The sequence below is a fragment of the Bacillus rossius genome, chromosome 1 (genome assembly GCF_032445375.1).
Source record: "Bacillus rossius redtenbacheri isolate Brsri chromosome 1, Brsri_v3, whole genome shotgun sequence".
NCBI lineage: Eukaryota > Metazoa > Arthropoda > Insecta > Phasmatodea > Bacillidae > Bacillus > Bacillus rossius.
Window position 1 is genome coordinate 116,045,755 of NC_086330.1, and position 16,699 is coordinate 116,062,453.

At 38.7% G+C, this 16,699-nt stretch overlaps 1 protein-coding gene across 9 annotated transcripts in view; it reads right to left on the bottom strand.

Moving 5' to 3' along the window:
• The window catches only part of LOC134542760 (armadillo repeat-containing protein 8-like), a 160,270-nt gene that overhangs the window by 68,073 nt on the left and 75,498 nt on the right, over positions 1-16,699 (bottom strand). For all 9 annotated transcript variants that reach the window (XR_010076852.1, XR_010076851.1, XM_063387293.1 and 6 more), the window contains 2 exons: positions 4,411-4,590; positions 4,101-4,310 (listed from right to left, as the gene is read on the bottom strand). Coding sequence is in view for 7 of the 9 variants with exons in the window: in XM_063387293.1 (XP_063243363.1) it covers positions 4,101-4,310; positions 4,411-4,590 (390 nt within the window). In the remaining 2 variants the exon portion in view is untranslated. The remainder of the gene's footprint in view (positions 1-4,100; positions 4,311-4,410; positions 4,591-16,699) is intronic.

Consider the following 16,699-nt stretch of genomic DNA (forward strand, 5'->3'; position numbering starts at 1 on the left):
GAAATAAATTCTTGCCTCAAATGATAAAATCTGTGGCGCTATGTGAAGAAACTTCAGCTGGCAGTAAAAATGAGAGTTGCATTGCTGAACGATCTATCTGCTGAAGATTTCTCCAAGCAATTCCTGACTATCGGTAATGGCTGTGTTCCTGTCGACAAATCGAGCGGATTGATTTCATTTCCTCCAAATCTTTGCAATTTCGTCTCATCGAAAGACGAGCTCATCAACAAAGTGTTACCTAACATCATTGCTAACCACAAAAATAACAAATGCTTGAGTGAGTGAGCAATTTTGGCGGCTAAGAACAAAAATGTGGATGATTTAAACTTCGTAATTCAGAATCAAATTGTTGGTACTCTGCATTCATTCAAATCTATTGACAGTGTAACAAACGAAGAAACAGCCACCAACTATCCAACTATATTTTTAAACTCCTTGGATGTGCCTTGCTTACCACAGCACAATTTACAAATGAAGGTTGGCTCGTAAGTCATCTTGCTTCGAAATATAAACCAACCAAAACTATGCAATGGAGCGCGTTTGGTGATAAGAAAACAGATGATCAATGTGATTCACGCGATGTTACTCAAAGGAAAATTCAAAGGTGAGGAAGTTCTCATTCCGAGAATTCCTATTATCCCAACCGATATGCCCTTTGAATTTAAACTAACTCAATTTCAGATTCGTCTTACATTCGCCATGATGATTAACAAATCACAAGGCCAATCCTTTAGTGTTTGTGGTTTGAATCTAGAAAATGCATGGTTTTTTCTAATGGTCAATTGTACATGTTCATGTGTCTGCAAACCTTCTGTTTTATTTTTTCTTGCGCCTGATAATGTGATAACAAAATGAAAAATGTAGTACAGTAGAGTCCCGAAAACTCGGCACTCGATAATCCGGCAGTCAGGATAACTCGGCCACACCCTGACAAGAGGAAAATCCCAGCGCGCAGACTCGCCACACCCCCACTCTCAAACACTGCAAGCCTTCGCGTGGGCCGCCAAACTCTGCAATGCTGTTTATACCGACCCTTTGTGTCGCCCCCCTTTCAGATGTCACATTTGTCACTCTTTAAACTTGAGGGGGATGTCCTGACTTCTGCTTCCCGTCTCCTGTTTGTTTGAATGTTGTTTCACATGCTGCTGAGTTACTTTCCGCCCGCCAACGCATGGCAGGCGCCTGGCAAGTGACGTGTCTGGCTGGCATTCGGCTGGACGGCTGGAAGGCTGGACGGCAGGGGGGGGGGCCTACCCAAAATTTATGTGTGCAAGGTCAGCACGATCTTATCTTTCTCTCTTCGGCTGTTGTAAATGACCATGAACTAATGGCTAGGCAGTGCCGTATTTTTTTAAGCCGAGACACTAATTCGAAGACGGCCCTTACTGTGACCTATCCGGGTTTATTATTTTTTTTTTTACAGGATTTCAATTATCCGGGCATCGTCGGGTCCCAATTAACACAAATAATGGGGAGTTTACAATTTTTTATCCATCTGCTGCCAAGGCGCAGTAAGCCTCGGGAGATGTTACGTCACATGACCTTGGCCTTAACCCAGCTGCACGCCGGTGTCTGAGAAGCTTGACAAGACCTTCTGGGCTTTTAATCACTAGTCTGTGAAATTCGGTAATCCGTGATTATCTGGGTCCCGGCCATCACGTATTAACGAGGTTGTACTGTATTTGGACAGTTAATTCTTTGTTGTATTTTCAAGTAAACAATACATGCAAGTAGAGTACCGTATTTTCTGATGAAGCATTCATACTTATTCTTTTTGAACACCATTCCCGATAACTCGGCATATACACAAACTTGGCCAACCTTCGGTCCTCATTAGGCCGAGTTTTCGGGACTCTACTGTATATCAGAAGGTACTTCACTGAAGAGAATCAACCCGAGTGCAACCCATGCAGCAAAATATATAACTTCAATAAAGCAAATGTCTTGTTGTTGCCATTGAAATACAGTGTTTTATCACATAATCATCGCACATTTTATACTAAAATCAAGTTTGAAAATTAGGGGTGCAAAAATTATGTGGAAAAAAAAAAGCATTTTTTGTTCGGTAGTTATTCATAAAAACAAAACCTATTCAAGGAAAGTACGTTCATTTAAAAAGTAGAGTATACAAAAGCACGCCAAACAATTTAAATTAATAAATCATGCAACAAAAACATTTTGTTCAACTTTAAATAGAAAAACCAAAACTGTGATGTGAACGTGAGTCGGAGCACATAACTATCATAGTACATACCACGAGAAAGCTTGGGCTATCAAATATAGTTAACTCGGCACCAGACAGAGCGCATGCGCTGCATGCAATCGATGAGCTATCTGTATCGATATTCGACTATGTGTGCGCGTTCTATATGGGAATCAACATAACCAAACATGAATGATGCCAACTAGCGCTGGCTACATTTTAATGAGCAGTACACAGCGGCGACGTGGACGAAAAGATAAAAGTTATAAAGTTTGAAGACGTCTTTAAATTAAAATTTACACATCAGACAACTTGGTATTTCTGTTAATTAAATAAGTGGTAACATCTGAATGAATATTAGATTTCAAATTTAAAAAACATTGTTTTATCCGGAAACACTACCCACACAAAGAGCTCGGAATCTAAAAACATCATGCGATATTTATGCAAGAAAATTTTTTTCTACAAATTTTGATGTCCTAAAATAACAGTGCAATAATTATGCGTGAATGACGATTATGTGATAAAACGCGGTACTTGATTTTTGAACTTTTATTGAATTTTTAGTATTCATTTTACTATGTTAATAAAATCTTAAATTAAGTTTAGCTAAAAGTTAACATGTTGTTAATAATAATGAAACCGCAGTAAAATATAAGTGTCGCATGCAGATGTATTTAAATTGTAATTAATACCTTTTTAATGAGTTCTGCATCAACTAATCACATTCTCTACTGATCTGCATTGAACGGGCTTCACAATTACTACGCACATAATACTAGATTTCTCCAGGTTTTGTATTCATGATTTAACATGAAAGTTTAATTACGTCCCTAGACCAAACAGTGAACTACTGGAATTTTTCGAGCTTCAAAATTAGACTCGAGTCGAGTACTTAAAACTCGACTCAAAATTTTGAGTACTCATACAACCCTAGTCTATACCAGTATAATAACAGAAAATTTGAAATCCTTGGGAGTACTTATGGAGGTGATGGAAGGGAAAGAGAGTCTGCCCGTTGACACCCACAATTTTCAAAGCATTATGAACCATTTACTTTCACCAGTCACATGCAGCTTACAGTGAAGTTTAAGAATATGTGTGCGTGTTGATCGCTGGCAATGTACCACAGCATTTTACCATAAGTCTTTAGCATTTTTACTGGGGAAACGTTTAGCTGTTACGCTCTTGGTTCCCGAATTATAATAACAGTTTTCGGTGCTGGTTAATATTCTGAGAACGGGTAGAACCCAGAACCAGGACCGACATAGCACAAAATATAACATAATATTAATTATTATAACAAAACTAAATACATATTCATTACTTCACATACTCGTAAAAAATGTTTTAAGTTTCATCAACAACATACATATTACAACAAAACCAAAATATATTATTGTTACCACTTAAGTAAAACGTGAATTCAGAATTGAACTACACTGACAATTGCATTTTTATTTGCACTACTCACTTGCTAGGAGAGGCCAGAACAGCATCAGAAATTTTCTCTTTACAAAGTTTAAACGATTTATACTTTTAAAGACTAGATTATACACAATGAACGAAAATTTTAATAAATGAATAGACCCAATTTTCGGGGTGTTTACAAAATATTTATTTAAAAGCTTACTGTAATACAGAGGAGAAATTAACAGTAAACTTAAACAGAAAGTGCTGCATAGAGAATAAAACATAATTACAGAACAGAGTCGTCAAAATTAAAAAGTTTTCAAACAACTGAAACAATCATCATTAGTCATGTACGCTTACAGACTGGTTTCAAACCTGAAATTTAATTTGACAAAGAAATTAGGTTGAAATAATATCTTTCCTGACCTGCAACTTTACACTTTCGTTACCTTTACCTCTATCAAGGACAGGAACACGTACGTACCATTAGTGCCCATATCCCATTGAGACGCAGAGCGGGGTCCTTTTGCCGTGTGAGGCCACACAGCAGGTCTACTGCTCCAGACTCCAGTATGGGCTCTTTGGACGGAGAGAACTCAAGGAGCAGGTTGCATAATGTTGAAGATGCTACGGTCAGAATGTCGTCCGATGCTCCTTGGAGCAGCTGCATCAGTGGCCTCCACACTGAGTGGTCCTGAGTCAAGATGGTGAGCACTCTCAACTTGTCCACACACAGTGACATAGCTAAACACAATAGAGTTAAATGTTAACGTCGACTCACTGCAACTCCTTACCTGAAAAGTTGTCCGAAGCTGCTGCACTGAGCGGGACAGAGAGTGAAGACATCTCACAGCAGCAAGACGAACTTTCGGGTTGGTATCTTGAAGACCATTCACAATGTGGTCCATCAAGTTGTCTGTGTCGATAATCTTCTTGCGAATGTCCTCGTCATTGGCTCCCAATGATGCAAAAGCCTTAAAAAAATGAGTACAACGCGCTTGTCATTCAAATACTAAATAATTAGTGTTGTGCATATATTTAGTTGAGGAATCAATAGCGAAAACTCAAAACATGAATTTTCAATTGAAATCATACATTCTCTGAAAGAAATAAACAAAATAAAAAATTTTCAGTTAAATGAGCCATTGAAGAAAAAAAAATACAACAACCCACACACAACTATTTAGTTTAAATGTAACTACAGTACTAAGTAGTTAGTTTATATTCTTCCCTCAGAAAAAAACTATCTATTATTTTTTTAATATTTTATTTATATTATATTTATCTATTAGTTTCGGTTCTTAAATGTTAAACCTCATACCTATACAGTTGTAAGGATGACCTTGAATAGAAGATGCCCTTGAGTTAGGAAGCACTAAAATAAAACATATTATTGAATTTAGGTCAACATGAAATGTACCGAGTTTCATCACCTAATCGTCATACATGCATAATCGCCGTACCGTTATTTAGGGCGTCAAAAATTTTAACATAAATGTGCATGATGTTTTTGATCCCAAGCACTTTTTGTAGGTAGTAAACATGGCAGGATAAAGCACCGGGCAACAGCAATCTGTTTTCAAGTTACTGTCAGGCAGTTTGGTAGCTATAATGGGAAAACACACTAATTACAATACTTGTTCAAGATGTACCTGCACAATACGAGTTCCTGAATGTTTTTGTCAAATGTTTTTGTCAAATGTTTTTGTCCCGCCAATTTCTCAATAAGATATACAGTAAAACTCTGTTAAGACGTTTTTCAAGGGACTGGATGCTAAAAACTTCTTAACAGGGAAAACTTCTTACAGGGGAAATACATTGGTTAAAATTCAGTCGCTATATAAAAACCAAATTTCCTCAAATAACACACTGTATTAACTATAAAATTACACTCACCTATTATCATCAGCGTACTTGGAAAACTATACAATTATGTACATCAATATACACTGAATTAAATATAATAAGCACAATAAAAACTTATTAAAACACTAGCAAAAAAAAATTACTGTTTTGAAAAATATTGTGTCAGTTTTGATTGCTTTAACACATTTTCCGACTGACGCATTACAAAATTGTCAAGTTCCCACAAACTCTTGCGCACACTATCAGGAACTTGCTCACACTAACAGGAACATTTTGTGTTCCGTGCACAAATAACTTCAGTTTGTCCAAGTGGTCAAGCGCTTCAGAGTATGTTGGCACAGGAGTGGAATCACTTTCATCGCTGCCATCATCGCTGATCACATCTTCAGCTAAACCCTTGTGCTGTTCACATAGCTCTTCAATGGTTTGCGGCTCGCATGGTAGAACTGAATCGTCAACCGAGACGTAGTCTTCAAAAGTGCATGAAAAATTAAGCTGTTCTTGAAGACTTTTCCAATTTGCATCTGCAGTTGGTTCGCTGTTCTCAACTGATTCTTCAGGGAAAATATTATTTACTTGAACACCAAAGCCTGCTTTTTTGAAACAATTTTTAATGGTGGCCGATTCCAGCATTTCCCACGAAGCGGCAACAAAATGCATGGCGTCCAGGATGTTTATCTTATAGCCACTGGTTTTGGTATTTTTCATGCGTGTTATTAGTCGTGACACAAGACGTTTGCGAAAATGCTGTTTAAAAATTTTAATAACCCCTTGATCCATGGGTTGCAACCTAGATGTCGAATTTGGTGGGAAAAATTCAATCTGGATGTTTCTAAGGTTCAGTATTTCCTTCGGATGAGAAGGGCAGTGATTCATAAAGAGTAGAATCTTCCAATTTCTACACCCCATCTTTGCATCCAGTACTCTTACATAATCTTCAAATATGCTGCCCGTCATCCATGCAGACTTGTTAGCATACTTGTAAGGTAATGTTTTAATGTTGTTAAAACACCGTGGTTTCTTTGATTTTCCAACAACCAGCAGCTGCAACTTTTCAGGTTGCACCCAACAACACAGTAACCCTTCCTTACTTTGTTTACCTCCGTGGCATGTTTCACCTTTTAAAACAAAGGTTTTATCTGGGAGCATGTTGAAAAATAGCCCACATTTATAAACATTAAAAACATTTTTTGTTTCAAAGTCCTTTAAAATTGCAGGCAACTTTGTATGAATCCAAGTCTCGACAGTATCGTCACACACACTTGCAGACTCCCCACTGACAGTTCTGTAGACTATGACCACTCTGTTCTTGAATCTGTCGAGCCAGCCATTTGAAGGTTGAAAATCAACACCAAGGTTATGTGCGAATTGTACAGCTTTTTATCTCAAAATTAGACAGTTTGTCGGGATTCCAAGTGCCCTCTGTTCCTTAAACCAAGTCAAGAGTAAACTTTCAACTTCTTCGTATTTACCAACCTTCACTTTCTTGCATTTTGATGAAACACTAGCAGCCAAAAGTTGATCCCGTTTCATTATAATTCCGTTCAATGTAGACAGCGGCATCCCGAGTTTTTTTGCCATACTCACTCTTGGTGTCGAAGGATTCGCATCAACTTCGGATTTCGGATATTATTTTCAGCTTTTCTTCAACAGATAACGCCTTTCGTAGGTCCTCCACTATTTGAAGATGCCATTACGCACTGTTTTTCACAACAATAAATGTTTATTATGATTAATAACCACAAAATCACAACTAAAAAGTTAGCCTAAAATCACACTTAACCTAAAACCCCTTGATTTCAGGTTATCAATTACTGTTTACTGAGCACGATATAAAGTGCGCGCACTGCTTTCAAAAAAACTACATGTGGAAAGATCAACGAATAATGGCTGGTGGTAATACTGGTAATGTGGTTTGGTGTATTATTAAGCCGGAGTTACAATAGCCTGTCACCTCCGTCCGTCCGTCACATTTTAATCCGTCAACACCACGAATCTAGGCAAGAGATTTACAACAAAGCACCTCATCCGTACGTAAAACATTTTTCGAAATCAGTGCAGCCAACAAATGTGTACTTTAATGGACTAATGTCAGATGAAATGCCCATATAAGCTAAATATTTTTGGTGATCCTGTTCACGTTTGAAAATCGTACAGAAACTCGTGTTCTCGTACATAATGGATCAGCAAATCTTCAGAAAAATTTTAAGTTATTACAATTCAACGAGTTTTTCAAGCCGCAAATGCATATAATGTTAACCAAACTGTGAACAGTTGAACTAACAAAAACAAACTCCACAGACTTGAATTTGGAAAACAATTGACTGGCGCGACCAACCATAGATATAATTTCATCCGTTCGTCCATCAAAATATAAGTTTGCCAAGCTTTTGACGGACGGGCGAAAATTTTCGAGCTCTCTGTTACCACCCACCAACTCAGGCTAGCTCAAATTTGGTGATGAGTGGAAAATACAGGTTAGAAGCAGGTCACGAAGAAATTACTGCTCAATGTTCGATGGATTAGCTGTTTTTTTTATTCATGATGAAATCACACCATATTCCGTATAACAGAGCACACAAAAAGAAATTTAAACTGTACCTCCAGAAAGGAGAAAAAAACATGCAGATTCTTAATACGACTACATTATATTGCCCAGATCAGTTCCGGGCAGCGACGGCTGGACAAAACACTTTGTCGCCTCGCTGTGAGCTTTGCCTACGACTACGGTTAAAAATTTATAATTTATTTGAATGTCCGAAGAGAAAAAAAAGAAGGTTATTAGGCCTCGCTCGGACCGTAGCCGCTAAGTTGTAGTTCAATATAACATTACTAAATGATGCGAGCCATCGCCCGACCACGACCTCTCGACACGGTGCTCAGACAATGACTAACTTTAGAGCCTTCCTTTCCTTCGTGCGGGCAGTGTCCTGGGCTCGCTGACGTAATTTTCAGCCAATCACGGCGCATAGCAACAGAAGCGTCCACGAAATGCTTACTTCTGTTCCCACGACGCAGCGATTTTGTATCTTTCTCGTACTCCCGTGACCGTGACTCACACGCCTAGCGTGTGAAACAAAGCCTCGGTCGCGGAAAAACGAAGGAGAATCACGTCAGCACGCCTTCCCACACAAAGACGCCAGCAAAAAAATAAATACTTAAAATATAAAATTATGAATTTTAAAATATAAAAACAAACTCGGAGAATTACGTTTACAAAAACTTTGAAAAAGGAAAAACTTTAAATCCAACCTGAAATATGACAAAAAATTTATAACAAATAATTATTACTGGATTGGATGGGGAAGGCTTTAATATGGGTTGTTACATCTCTTATTTTCTGCAGGTCACGTGATTGACAGACGGATGACGGACGTAAGGAGGCGACGGGCTATTGTAACTCAGGGTTTAGTCACATGTTAGAAAATGGTGTGTAGATGGAACAGCGGCTCAGTCAAGCAGATGATTGGCGCAAAATACACTTGTAACAGCATGTGGCGATTGGCACAGGTTTCGACGATCGTGCGTGTTTATCATTCGTCACCAGTTATTACTCGAGTGGGGAAATGGCGCACAGATACAACAGCGTGTCTGTAACAGCGAGTGGCGCATGGCGCAGGTTTCAACGGGCATGTGCTGTTCCAATTAACTCATCGTGTGTAAATACATATGTAAATTTTTTTAATTACCTTTAAAAATTGTTCAAATTTTTAAGGTTAACGTTTTTATTTTATATTTTTTCTACATACACGGAAGATTATATGCGGGAAGCATATATTATAACGGTTCGTTATATAAAAAAAGTTTAAAAAAAAAAGATTTTAAGCGCCCATTTTAGTTTTTGTTTTATTTTTCAAAATAGAACGCACAGTTGAATCCAATCAATTTCAAAATTTTTCTCACTCATTTAACTCGTACATCCGCCTGTCGAGAATTGCTCGCAGCTCGGGCGATGAGAATTAACGAAAAATAACGTAGGTTAAGTCCTTCAATAACATCTTACTGTAAGAACATGAAATCAGTGCGGCCTCAAACGTGGCCGCACCTAGTGAAAATGAATTTCGCCATGAGCCAGACGCCGACGTCGGTAGCCGCAATTTCTAGTTAAAAATGTCCAAAAAGTTCCAAAAAGAACAAATGATTAAATTACTATCTTCGGCATGGCTCTAGCTACCAAAGTTAAATTTATCCTCAATTACTACATATTTTGTGAGAAGCCACCGAACGCACCCTCCTTGTGCAGCGATCGACAGACGACTGGTGAAATCATGGCACTGGTTCCTCCACGCAGGAAGGGCAGTCACATGACCTCACCGACCAATCACATACACTCTTCATTCACACTAACAATTACAAGCAAATCAGAACACAGAACATATACACTGAAAACCATTTCCACAGATAGAAACAGGGGATTCCCTTTCTCCTTCTCTCTCCAACACTGTGGGAGAGTAGTTCTCCTCCAGTTCCCATGCAGTAACAAGATATCGTTTCTGTCTCTCTCTTGGTGGGGAATCACCATTTCGATCTCACTCGCACTCATAGGTCTCATATACCTGTCTCTTTCTAATACATCCCACACCAAGTCCAGTGTTCTAGAACATTAGGTAACAGCAATCATAATACAAATTACTTGGCAAAATTAAACTTATTTAGAAAAACCTGAAAAAGTAGGCCAAAAAAGGCAAAAATCCAGTACAACGGCTTATTTGTGAACAATTACATAAAAAATAGTAATGATTTAAAATGACTGTTAAAATACAAAGTACATTCTTAACATGTTAAAATACACAGCAAGTGCAAATATCAACCCTTAAATACATAAAAACGGTAAAATATTCTTAGCGAGACTTTTTAAGAAATGTTTACATGCATGAAAACAGTTTAAAAGAAAAAATATTTAGCTAGGAGGGCAGGGGTCTTGCAACATTACAATATAAACACAAACGTTATGAAAGGGAAAAATTAACATAGGGATATATGGAAGTGATCAAGGGAATAATTTTTTGAACTTAATAAACGGGAAAATGTGTTACGCAGGAACGTCTTAAGCGAGTTTTACTGTAAGTTTGACGTCGACCCAAGTGTCTCCTCGGCTCCTTCAGGCCGTTATGCCTCGTCAACGTCCTCCCTTGTTTCCCCAGTGAACCCTCAGTGTTGTGCATCGGCCAGGGACGCACCCGCGTGCGCCCTAGCATGCCAGTGAAGCCATTATTAGTGTGTAATTGATTCTGTGTTGTATATATTTTTCCAAGTGACCATGACTTTGTAAGTGTGTAAATAATGTACCGTAATGTATTTATTAGTGTGTAAATGGTCTTGTAATTCTCGTAAATGTCTCGCAGTGTCTATATGTAAGCGCGGCCTGGCGCCCATCCGCGTCGCGAGGGGTGGCGCTCTCCCATGCCGGCCGATTCGCCCTCCCCTCCCCCGCAGTCCGCGCGCGGGCGGGCGGGGGAGAGCAGTTGAACTCAGGACTCGGGCAGCGGCGGACGTGCGCTCCGCTCCGCGCTGATCGCGAGACGGGTCTATTGAGCTCACGGTCCGGCGACACCGCCACAGTACGAGCATTCGCAGCAGCCGCGCTGCCTACGTTGTGCCGCCCACACGATTGGGTGTCCGAGTTACGAGTTACGAGTTACGAGTTACGTCACGAGTCGGTCATTATAGGACGCGTAAGCATAGTTACGCATCGCTGAACTTTCGCCGACATTACGAGTCAGTACGTAAGAACCGCGCACGCATCACGTGTCTTTGTGAGGGACTTAGTTACTCATTGCTGAACCATCGCCGACGTTACGAGACAGTACGTAAGAACCGCGCACGCGTCACGTGCCTTTGCGAAGCAGTTGGTAATCAGGAACTTTGTTACGTAGGAGAACTGCCAGTACGCGTCGGGACGAGTGGGCCGTACGAGACGGTCTTCGGGAGTCCGGGTCTTCGTGGGAAGGGCGCGCACCCCGCGACAGATCTGCCAGGCCGCGGCAAGCTCTCTGAATGCAATAAAAGAGCTCGTGGAACGATTAACATCGAGTGGTCCTTTCGATCTACCTGTCATTCTACCTCACCATCCCTCCAGGTCCCGCATTTCCCGGTCCCGGCCACGTCGGCCTGGACCCACACCTCTCCGACGAGAGCAGTACGGGCATAACAGGAATTTCTAGTAAACAGGGAAATAGGGACCAGAAGCCGAGGAACGTCAAGTTATTTTTTTCCATTTAAGACGTTGCCAATAAACTTCATTTCCTGTATAAAAAAAAAGTATTTTAAAGCTGATATTACTGCTTACTTATTTAATTAACAGAAATATGAAGTTGTCTGATGTATAAATTGTTTTTTATCTGTTTGTCTTAATGTTACCGCTGTGTACCGCTTATAAAAATGTAGCCAGCACTAGTTGGCATCATTCATTTTTGGTTATGTTGATTCCTGCGTAGAGTGCACACACTTATTGAATATCGATATTGATTGCTCACCGATCGCATGCAACATGTGTGCACTGTCTAGGGCAGAATCAACTATATTTGATAGCCAGCGCTCTTTCGTGGTAAGTGTATACTACTATAGTAGTGTGTTAGTTCCTGCTCATTTTTAGGTCACGTTTTTAGGTTTTTTTTATTTAAAGTTGAACAAAATATGTTTTTGTTGCAAGATTATTTAATTTAAATGGTTTAGTGTGCTTTTGTATACTCTATATACGTATAAACTTTTATATAAACGTACTTTCCATAAATAGTTTTTTTTTATTTATTAATAACTGTACCTATAAAAATTCTTTTTGCGTAAAAAAAAAACACCCCTACTTTTTAAACTTTATATTAGTGTAAAATGTGCGACGATTATCTGATAAAACACTGTAAAAATTCTTTAATGACAATGGATGTAAGCCGACCTAAATGTAAGATTACCTGACATGTATGACCTGTAACGTAATACAAACTCAAATGTAATACGATCTTGAAAATAACACTACTTCAAATGTCAGCCAAAGTATTATAGAATGTCTAAAGGCCTACTACAAAAAAGGTCACAACAGTCAAAGTCCTACAAAATTGTTTTGCCACAAAATCTTCGCGACAAGATTTTTCAGTATTATCATGCGTCACCCCTAGGAGCACATTTAGGTATTTACAAAACAATACAAGGGATTCGGTGACATTTCGTTTGGGATGGAATGCATAAAGACATCACCAAGTTAAATTATGTAAACTCTGCGCCTTAAGCAAACCCGCACAAAAGACACAATTCGGTTATTTGTCGTCGGAAGTTGCCGAGCGACCTATGGAAAAATTATTTATTGATTTCGTGGGTCCCTTCCCACGGTCTAAATTGGGACACACTACCTTGTAGTGTATGTAGATGCTTTTACAAAGTTTGTTTGGCTGATTCCTCTACGTAAGGATACAGCGCAGACCACCATCGCTGCATTAAGGGCCCATGTTTTCAAAACATGCGGCCTTCCATCGATTTTAGTCTCTGACAACGGACCACAGTTCACCTCGAAGGCTTTCAAAAACATGTGCTTCTCGCACGGCATTCTGCATGTCACAACCACCCCGTATTACCTCCAAACGTCTCATGCTGAGAGATTTAACCGTAATCTGCGGTCAGCTCTCATCGCTTTTCATGCGCACGAGCACGATAGATGGGATACCAATTTGGTGTGGCTGCAGATGGCGTTTAATTACGCACGCCACGAAGGTCACAAGTCGACGCCTTTCGAGTTAATGTTCACTTACAAATAGGGACGGGGCGAATCCTGATTTCCTCGAATCCGAATCCTAACTCAAATCCTCGACTGAAATTGCCCAATCTCGAACCCAAACCCGAATCTTTTAACAGATGATGTCCACATATCTAATGTAAGTGAGATGAATTCTGCTTGCACTAAAAGTCCCTTGATTTTCTCACATGTAGTTTGGTACATTTCTGGTATAAGTGTATATAAAGACAACATTTTTTTCTTGAGAAATTTCAGATTTAGTACAGATTAGCGCTTAGGATTTTTTCTATAAATAACTAGAGGTCTGCGAGCCTAAGAATTTTACTTCGAGCCGAGCTCGAACGAGCCTACTTGAAAAATCTCGAGCTTCGAGTGAGCTCGAGCTCGAGCTCGAGCTTTTGTGGTACAGTTACACTTTTGGGAAATTATTTTTATCTTAAACTTAGTATAATGTTTGAATAAAGTATTAAAATGAAGTGGGCTTATTAATTTTGGGTAACTATTAACAGAGCGTGTTTACATTTTGCACTGCTAGAAAAAAAAAAAAAAAATTTTCCATTCAATCTTACCTGTTTCCATTGGTTCATTAGTAACTGATATCATCCAACTAACATAACCACAGTTTACAACTAAATGTTTGTGTAAATGTAACAAATCTTTGGAATAGTTTCATCCTTGTCAATTTTTCTGCAGTCCTTACTGAGCATCAACAAACTTAGCACCAAAAATCATGTTGTTTGAAAAGTATATTCACATTGTTTCAACATTTCCACTTTTCAGCACAATAATTCTGAGAGAGATTGTCATACAGTATTAAATTATGTTCTTTAATCTATCATGCAGAAAAAAAATTTGTTCTGCACGTTCAGGAGTTAAATTAGCTCTACGATTGGAGATAGTTTTTCCAGCAGAAGAGAAGCATCTCTCGCTGGAAACCTGCGTGGCTGGAAAGCTTTAGTAAAATTGCTTAACCTCAAAATTAGTGTCATAAATATCTGTAACTGGTCATTAAAGTTTAATCAATTGAAAGTAATAAAAATAAAAGCATTTTACTTAATTCAATTTACACTTGCAAAAAAAACATACGCAAAATAAACCTACATGGAAATGAAAGTCTTTTAATGTTTAATCATGTCATCAAATGTAGAGATGTACTGAAGAAGCCGATTTTGCCAATATTTAGTTGAATCTGCATTTCTGCCGACTTCCGATACGCTTGTTAATTTTCTGCCGATATTACTGAAAAACGAAAGAGACTGCCATAACCTAAAAATCCACGAGTACCATTTTCACTTTTCGTAGTAGTACTGCATTCTTTCAGATCGCATTATTTCATAGCAAATTGAGCCAATCGTGCATATCAAAATTTAACATCTTTTTTTTCAACAATGTTCTTTAATTTAATGTCATAAATAAATAATACATTACTATCACGGTAAATATACATCTCGGTTGTTACGGTAACTATAGTGCAAATGTGGTAGCTATCTGCTTCTGTAGTAATTATGGGATCTACAAAGAATCTTTATTTCTTTTTATGGTAATTATCTTAAAATAACTATTGGGTTTGTACTATAGTTATGGTACATCATCAATATTTCTTCGTATGTTGTTGTTCATTTGTCTTGTCTTCATATTTACGTGCGCCATTACTATTTGAGACAGGAACTTTCATAAAAAAATTTTAACGGGACTTCATATCACACATTTTATGGCGTAAATGATGAGACCCCGGGCAATTTAAACGCTTTGTACGGAAAAACCTACCATGCGGGACCTCGTAAGCAAGTTTTACTGTATTTTTTCCCCCGTAAATAGTAAAACACCAAATCCTTTGATGAATCCTATATCAGACCTGCCGAAGCTTCGAATCCCTAGGATTCGGCGGATTCGGCGGATATTGGATTCGGTCGCCCCATCCCTACTTACAAACCTAACACCCCTCTTTCCAATCTTTGGTCGTTGCCCGACCTATTACCCGATGACCCCAAGGACATCCGGGAGATTTTGAAAAGAGCCCAAAAAAATCTGAACCTCGCACACGAGGCCAGTAAAACCAAATACAACAAAAATCGTTCCCCTAACCCCTACAGGGTAGATGATACGGTGCTGTGCAAAGCACATCCCCAGAGTAACGCAATCAACAAAAGATCTGCCAAACTTTTGTATCGTTGGATCGGACCCTTCCAGATCCAACGTTTCTTAACGGGATACAAGAGCCAGTCCTGCCAGTCGTTATCCGGTAGAGCGCGCGGGTGTTGCGAATATGCAGCGCTCGGCTGCGGCGAGGCTTACTCCGCGCGCGGGGTTGCCAAGTCGTCAGTCGCGCGCTGGCCGCTGTCGCAGTGCCTTGGTTATCTGCCTCCCTGCTACCCGATATGTTTCCTCGCGGCCAGACACCAGCTCCGCCGGGATCCACGGCCTTCACATGCTGTGCGCGTGCTATTTTACATACCTTTTCAATTAAACAGTTGTCAACTACAATTTCTTCGCTGAAACAATTTATTTTTTGGGATTTAGTTACTATTTGAAGAGTGGCTTATAGCGAGAGATTCTGATGTATAATCTCGGCCCGGGTATGATTTTATGGTCTAATTTCGAGCATAAACCGAAAACAATAAAAAAAATTATTCCCAGTCTTATAACTCTAATCGATTAAAAAACCTTTCACTCGATAAGAAATAACTTTTTTTAACTGTACTAAATACTTTAATAAAGTAATGTCTTAAATACTTCCTGAAATGTACAGGAACAAACACTATACAAAATTTAATGCTGTATTAAACAATGCTACTCTGGCCAGAGTTTTTTTGTGTAATTTTACAGAGAGTTCACAAAGATAGTTTTTATGTATGTACATTAATGATACCGTTGAAAGACACCATTAAAAAATTTATATGATACCGTTGAAAGACACCATTAAAAAATTTATACAAAAAACAGAAGAAAACATGCATATCATTTAGGAAACCAAAACTGAAGTAATCTGTTTTATGTTTTTCTTTAGTGATTTTTGAGCTTCTTTTACAAAGTCAGGCTCTCGCGCATTTAGTCTTCGGGTATTTAATGGATCTGCTATCTCTGGAAGTAAGCACTCCGAAAAAAAACTGTTGTAGCTTTGACAGCATGAGTTTTTCCCAAATTTCTTTGTCGAACAAAATTCTTTCAACATGGAAATCATTTTTCGTATGAACTACAAAGTCGTAATAATTTCTACTGCAGACGCCAAGTTGACCTTGAATCTGGAAAGAAAAAAAAAAAAGTGGGTTTTCTTTAGACTCAAACCTCCAAGTTTTTCTTCGATAAACGTTTTTTTTTTCTCTTTTTTGAAATATAGTCCTTTAATTTATCGTCCCCAGCTGAAAATAAGCATTTATCTTCCAGCAAACCATAGTCTGCCACTAGTACATCTGGAGATATTCCGAGAAATGAAAAGCTTGGGTGTACAAAAAAAAAGCCACAATCTTCGACTTCGACGTTTTTTAGTTTGGAAT